Source organism: Carlito syrichta, unplaced genomic scaffold, assembly GCF_000164805.1.
Source record: "Carlito syrichta isolate Samal-C Ts95f unplaced genomic scaffold, Tarsius_syrichta-2.0.1 Scaffold307032, whole genome shotgun sequence".
NCBI classification, from domain to species: domain Eukaryota; kingdom Metazoa; phylum Chordata; class Mammalia; order Primates; family Tarsiidae; genus Carlito; species Carlito syrichta.
The window spans coordinates 217,363-224,804 of NW_007251128.1; the positions used below are offsets into that span (position 1 = coordinate 217,363).

The 7,442-nt window shown below is 52.9% G+C and overlaps 1 protein-coding gene across 1 annotated transcript in view; it reads left to right on the forward strand.

Moving 5' to 3' along the window:
• Window positions 1-798: 798 nt before the first annotated feature.
• The window catches only part of B3GNT7 (UDP-GlcNAc:betaGal beta-1,3-N-acetylglucosaminyltransferase 7), a 23,260-nt gene continuing 16,616 nt past the window's right edge, over window positions 799-7,442 (forward strand). The window contains exons 1-2 of the mRNA XM_021715383.1: window positions 799-889; window positions 3,046-3,214. Of these exons, the coding sequence (XP_021571058.1) occupies window positions 799-889; window positions 3,046-3,214 (260 nt within the window). The remainder of the gene's footprint in view (window positions 890-3,045; window positions 3,215-7,442) is intronic.

Here is a 7,442-nt window from a genome sequence, read left to right on the forward strand (position 1 = left end):
TACCTCTGACACTTAGTGGATCAAAACAACAATTTATTAGCTTTACAATTATGGACACCAGCAATGGGGGTTGGGCACTGATGGGTGGTTCTTCTACTGTACTTTGCTGGATTCAGTTGGGCGTTGTGATCAGAGAGCACCCGAGGGCCTCACTTGTGTCTGAAAGTTGGCCATGGCTTGAACCTTTGGTTCTGCCCCAGTGAGGCAGGCCACTCATCCTCCAGCCAGCTTGGGCTTGATCATATGGTAGCCTCCGGGTTCCCATGACAGGGACAATAAGAGAGATCAAGGCTGAGGCTGTTCAATCTCTACTCGCATCATTGTCACTCTTCTCCTATTGGCCAAAGCAGGTCACATGGCCAAAGCTCAAGTCCATAGGAAGGATGTGGATACAGGGAAGCTGGACAAACAGAGTAGTACTGCAACAATCTACCCCATAGAAGGTGTTCAGGACTGAATCTTTCGGGGTCATTTAACCTCCCTGCAAATACATCCTTTGGGACTTTCCTGTGCCGGGTTATGGAGACACCTCCCCACTCACTCTCAAGTTGCCATCCATCTTGTAGGGAGAATTCCTGGCCTTTGCGATGGCCAAGGTCCAGGCCAGATCCCCAGCCCCAGATTGAAGGAGGCCTTTAGAGACCCATCCAGAGTCGTCTCCTCATGGCATCAGTTGAAGCCTGGGTGAGATCTCAGAAGAGTGGACTATGGAAATAAGAAACTGAAGATAGAACCGGGGCTTTGAGAAAGAAGAAGAGCTGGTGCAGGGGATTCCAGGGAGGAGGTGGAGGAGCAGGGATGCAGCTCTGGAACCCAGGAGGAAAGCAGGACGTGGAGGGCGCTCCCCACGACCAGGCTGTGGAAGAGATGGAGGGGAAGATGGCCCGAGGTCGCCTTTGAGAGCAGTTTCCTTAGAACGTTGGCCAGAGGTCAGCCTGTCCCAGAGCAAGCTAGGCCGCGAGCTGGATACTGAGTGCATTGAAGTCGGAGGGGAGTCCTGAAGAAGGAGCAAGTTGGTTGCATGAGCTGTAAGTGAGAAGGCTGGAGCAAAGGCCATGCAGCCATGACCTTGAGGAGTGCTGGGGACAGGGAGTCCACCAGGCCCTCTGGCGCCTGGGTAGGAAGCAGTAGTGTGTGGCCATCTTGGACCAACTTGCAAGCACTGGTCACTAAATTTTCAGGAATTCTATGAGCTGGTTTTAAACATAGCCATTACCAACATATGTTATATAAACTTACAATTAAATAAGTTCCATTAAAAATAAAGGCAGTAAATACTCAAAATGCTTCATTTTCCAATTATTTTACTGCATTTACTATTGTCTGCCCTGGAGGTTATTTGCATCTCTTGTATCTGGTAGAAATCTGACATAAGTGATGAAGACTAATATGCATGTCTTCCCAACTGTGTGTTCAGTGGCATCATCTTAGTAGCTTGAAACGCCATGGTAGGGGTATCTGCATCAAAGAAATGTGGCAAACGCCACAACCAAAGGTTTATTCCCCCTCGGAGAGCTGGTTGTTAAACATTTATCAGCACACCACTGGCAGAAGCAGTGCCTGATGGTACAGCCTCCGAAGCGTGATGTTGGGTGAACCAGGGGCCATGCTGGGGACAGCGAGAAAGAGCAGGACGATGTGTGCCCCCCAGAGTGGTGAAGCCAGGGGTGGCACGTGCAGTGGACAGGTGGTAGCTGTCTCCGCCCACATCTCTTTCTACTTGTCCTCAGGTCCCGGGTTGGCCCAAGACACTGGCATTCATTCGCCTTCCGGCATCTAACCTGGACCTTCTCCCGGGATTCTGTGGATAACTGAGGGTTTCGTCCGGTTGCCCTAGTGTTCACTGGACACTTTCCTGCTTGGCACACTGCCACTGCTCACACTTTCACTGTTCCTCCATGTCTCACAAAAGCACACCTGCCCCAGAGTTCGTGGGTGTGGAGCTGCCCTTGGTCACCAGTCTTCAGTGATGAGTCACCGCTTTCTGGGAGTAGAGTCAGTAGGTACATAGTTGGACTCCCAGGACTTTGTGGTCTGGTTCTTTCTTTATTTATTTTTTTGAGTTGGAGTCTCACTCTGTCACCCAGACTGGAGTGCAGTGGCCACTCCCGACCACCGCAGCCTCCACCTGCTGGGCTCCGGCGATCCTTCGGCCTCAGCCTTCCAAGTAGCTGGAACTACAGGCGTGCGCCACCACGCCCGGCTGATTTTTGATTTATTGTAGAGATGAGGTCTCGCCAAGTTACCCAGGTGGGTCTCGAATCCGCAGACTCAGGCAATCCACTCACCTCGGCCTTGGCCTCTCAAAGCGTGGGATTGCAGGCTGAGCCACCGAGCCCGGCCGCGGTCTGGTTCTTAAGCAGCTGGAGTGAGGAGCACCAACCAGCCTGAAAGGGAGATGAGTGTGAGACCAACAGGATCCGAGCTGCATCGAACCAGCCTGAACTCAGGCAGCCAAGTCTTTGAGGGAGAAGCCAGGCAGGAGGCAGGGCTGGCGATCCTGGGTTTACACAGAAGGCAAGGTAGAGCCTGGATAACATACCTGAGCCCAGGGCAAGGCGGGGGGGGGAGGGGATGAGCAGGAAGTCAGGGGTCACCATCGCCACTCTGGGCCAAAGGCTAACTTGAAGGGCCACTCCAGGGGGGCAGCATGACTAAAGGACTTGCCCAGCCCTTGACCCAGGGCTGGAGGACAGACTCACGGCCTGGCCTCAGACATCCCAGCTGGAGCCTGCATTGGGATCCCTGCCTGCCACGTGGCAATCCAGCATGTGAACCCGGAAGGAAGCCGGCTTCTGTGCACTGAGCCCCTTGGATAAGGCCCGAGTGGCCGGCACAGGGCACAGGCTGGGAGAGGGTTGGCTCGGGCAGACAGTGGGGAGCAGGCTGGTCAGGGTGGTTCCAGGGACCCAGCACCCTGGAATACCCAAGCCCAGCCGGGACTCCCCAAAGAGCGTGGAGTGGCAGTCAGAGAAAAAAACACAAAACAGGTAAAAGAGGAGATAAGGGTTCTGAGCTTCTGAAAGACCCCTGCTGGGGATGCAGGAAATATTCAGGGAGAAGAGACCTGGCTTTCTGAGTCACTCTATCGCTGTACCACAGTAGTGCCCCAGAGGCAGGGAGGCTGGGGTACTAGAAGACCCCACAACAACGCCCCCATCCTAGGAAAGGAGGCAGAACCTGGCACGGACAGGGCCTCTTCTGAGCGGTCCAGGTGAGACTGAGGCCAGACAACTGGATGTTTGTTGTTCCGGTGGCTGGAGAGAGAAGAATGCAGGGAGCGGCCATTGTCAACACAAAGATGTCAAGAGAATCAGTTCTGAGTCAGGCACAGACTACAGCTGCCAAGAGGGGGGCACGACCAACACGACCAGTGGCTGCCGAGGGGGTTCCGTTGAGAGGATGGATGGAGGGTGGCGTCACACAGCACCCAGAACTTGGACTTTAAGGTGTCGTGGTGTCTTCTGGGATGCTCTTTGGGCATCATCCAGTGTCGCCAGGAATCCCAGAGCCATCAGCAGCTGGGGTGCTGCTGGGCCATGGCATGCCTCCGCAGACCTCCCTCCAGGTTAGGGCATCTGCTGGCATCTCCTCCCCTCTCTCCTCCCCATCTCACCTTATCATTCTAATGGAAACTGCCTGACTGCAGGGGGATGGCCAACTGTAGCCACACCAATCAGAGCCTTCCTTCGAGTTCGGATGGGAACTGAGGGCCCCCAACCCCTGCTTTCCCTGTCTCTGGAGGAAGCCATGGGGCAGGAGGAAAGAACCACCATTCAGGAAGAGACAGAGAGGGCGAGCCAGGTAGAGTCTCTGGCTGCGCCTATTTCCAGTAACACCCTGCCCTGTTCAGTTTCTCTGAGCCCATAAATCTCTGACTCTTTTAAAACGATACTTCAAGCCGGGTATCACTTGCTAGCAACCAAAAGGCTTGCAACTAAAACACTGACCCAGCCAGGCACGGTGGCTCAAGCCTAAATCCCAGTATTTTGGGAGGCCGAGGCAAGAAGACTACCTGAGCCCAGGGGTTCAAGACCAGCCTAGGCAACTTGGTGAAACCTCATCTGTACAATATATCAAAAAAATTAGCCAGGTGCAGTTGTGTGCACCTGTGGTTCCGGACTTGGAAGGCTAAGGCGGAAGGATCACCTGAGTCCAGCAGGTTGATGCTGGGGGGTGGCCATGAGCCTGCCACTGCAATCCAGCCTGGGCGACAGAGTGAGACTCTGACTCAAGAAAAAAACAAAAACAAAAACCACATGTCATGTTGTACTCCCTCTTCCTTCAAAACTCACCTTAAATCACATGTATAACACTGTCAGATTTTTTTATCACACAACCCCACACATGTACTTTCCCCTGCCACCAGGAGGTGTGGCCGGAATACTAATGGCAAAGGTCCTTACCGGGAAACTGGCATTTGGCTGGGTCCCTTCTGATTGTTTAGCAGCAAATGCCTCTTTCATGAAGTTTAAGAACACTCTATCTTCCATTTGTTTAACAAGGTTCCATCTTCATTGTATTTTAAAATGTGTAAATGCAAGACTATGAAGGGACAGAAAAGTGACCGTGTGGCCTGTAGTTAGGGAATCCAGCAATGGGAATAAAGGTGAGACAGACAGTGACACCGGCTGAGACCCACTCCGTGGCCTCAGTTGGGCAGCCTGTGGTTCCTGCCAAGCATTTTGAGGGCATTGTAGGACACAAGCAGCCGCAGGCAGAACAAACTGAACTGAAAAGTTCACGGTCATAGTTGCAGTTAACTAAAACTTCTCAGAAACTCAATCTGGCCCAGAGATGAAATACACCTCCAGTTTTTTCCTGCATGGTGGTTTGGCTAATGCTGAAATTTACTGCTGGGATGCAAGACTCCGTGACCAGTGGCCTAGACTGGGGACCTAAGCACCGAGGTTATACCCCCCCCGGGGTAGCTGTGGCTTCTCAGCACTGTCCCCGGGCCCAGGACCCTGTAGCACACTGCGCTGGTCCACCCCTCTGCCCTGGCCCACACTCTGGTTGGTCTGCGGGGGTCAGATATCAAAGCAGGTTCCCTGAGCCACAGATGCGACATCAAACCTCATGGACCTGCAAAGCAACGGAGACACAGCAAATGCTGTGGCTGGTCACATGCAAAATGGGCTCCATTTCTCTTACGAAGGCCCATCCCCCAAAGCCCCAGGTCCTGTCACAGGGGCCTCTGTTCTTCCAGCAGCAAACCCAGTACTGGGATTTTCTCTTCTCTGTTCTCCAACATCAAGCCTCAGTGGCTGCCCCATAGCTGCCGTCACCCTCCCGTGTTAAGGACAGAGCCTGGTCTCACCAGGAATCCTGGGTCCTCTCAGCCACTCCCATCCCTTGTCTCAGCCTTCAGTGACCCTCTTCCTGCCAGCTCACCCCCATAAACCAGGACTCCTGTTAACCTTTCAGCTCCAGTTCCTGCCAGGTGACAGCATGGGGATGAGGGAAGAAGGCCCAGTGATTCCACCCAATGCCAAGAGAGTCTGAGCAGAGAGGAGGGAGGGCCGAGCCTCTGCTCCTCTGTCCTGGGGCCTCTGGGTCCATAAGTTCTCAGAAGCAAGATAGCACCATGGGTCTAAAGCTGGCTTTAGGCCAGTATGATTTTAGGAGCAAGACCAAAATGCAGTTCAGAAGTTGGGTCCATGATTGGGCCATAATGGCATTATCTCTTTCCTAGACAGGAAGTGCCCGTTTCTGAGTCCCTGCCCTGTGCCAGGGTTGGGTGCAGGGGCAGCAGGGGCAGCAGAGCAAGGCCGCTGCCCCGACTCGGCCCCTGGGAAAAGGAAGGAAGACCAGGGGGGTGGGGGAGCCGAGAGAAGGGCTCAGATGGGTCCGGGAGGGCCTTGGAGGCGGGGGTTTGGCTGAGACCCAGGAGGTCCCCTTCGGGAGGGTGTGGCCCACAGCCCCTGTGTACCTTGGTCCCTGGGTGCTCCTCCCCACCCACCCCCACCTCCGGGCCTCAGCTCCTCGGGAGACCTTTCTGCTCCCTCCCTGCCTCCAGCCCTCCCAGATCTTTCACATCCCTGTCACAACACAGACACACTGTGAGGTCCTTGCTGGTGAGCTCTGAGAGGGCAGGGAGGGCCTGGGGCTGCTCCCCCGGTCTCCTGTGGGAGCCCAGTACGTGCTCAAACTAGAATGTACACATGAGTCACCTGGGCATGGCTGAGGGGGCCTGGGAGCGCACACCTCTAAGGAGCCAGGTGCGATCGATGTGGCCCCACAGCACCTTGAGGACCAGGACTCCGGGGCACAATTCAGTGGCTCACAGTCTTGGGTCACTCCTGGTTGTGGCCACCACTGGGCCTCGAATCTGCCTCCTCCGCAAACCACAAACTCCCCCAGGGCCGCACATGTGTCATATAGTCATCCTCTTCTTTTTTGTTTGTTGTTGTTTTGAGACAGGGTGTCACTTTCACTCCCAGGCTGGAGTGTAATGGTGCAATCTGGCTCGCTGCAGCCTCCACCTCCTGGGCTCAGGCCATCCTTCTTCCTCAGCCTCCCAAGTAGCTGGGACCTTAGGCCTGCACTGGCACATTTGGCTTATTTTTATTATTTTTTGTAGAAACAAGGTCTCCCTATGCTCCCCAGGCTGGCTCTTCTTTTTAATAGCTTTATTGAGGTATAATTGACAACAATCAACTCTATGTATTTAAAGCATACAAAGTGATAAACGTCAGTAGATATAAAACACCCATGAAACTACTACCACGATTAACACAGTAAACACCACTTCCAGCAGTTTCCCCCAGCCTCTTGTAATCCTCTTCCGCCTCGCGCCTTCTCTAGGCAGTTTATCTTCCTGTCCTGATAGATTAGTTTACACTTTCTAGAATTTTATACATATAATCAAGCAGTATGTACTTTTTTATATGACTTCTTTCATTCAGAATAATTATTTTGAGATCATCTCTCCTGTGGCATGTACCAATAACTGAGTGCATTTTATTACTGGTAGTATTTCATTGTACAGATATGCCACAATTGGTATATTTGGCTACTACAAATGAAGCTGCTGTGAACATTCATGTATATGTCTTTGTATGGACATACATTTTGTTTCTCTTTGATAAATACTTAGGAATAGAATGGGTGGTCCATGTGGTAATTATAACAAAACAGGGATGGCAAAAAAATGTATATACATTTAGCCAGGCACAGTGGCTCAAGCCTGTAATCCCAGCACTTTGGGTGAGATTACAGAGGTGAGGGGATTGCATGAGACCACAGATTCAAGAACAGCCTAGGCAACTTGGCGAGACCTCGCCTCTACAACAAATCAAAAAATTAGCTGGGCATGGTGGTTCCAGTACTTGGAAGGCTGAGGTGGAAGAATCACCTGAGCCCAGCAGGTCGAGGCTGCGGTGGCCGTGAGCATGCCACTGCACTCCAGTGATGAGTGACAGAGTGAGACTCCAACTCAA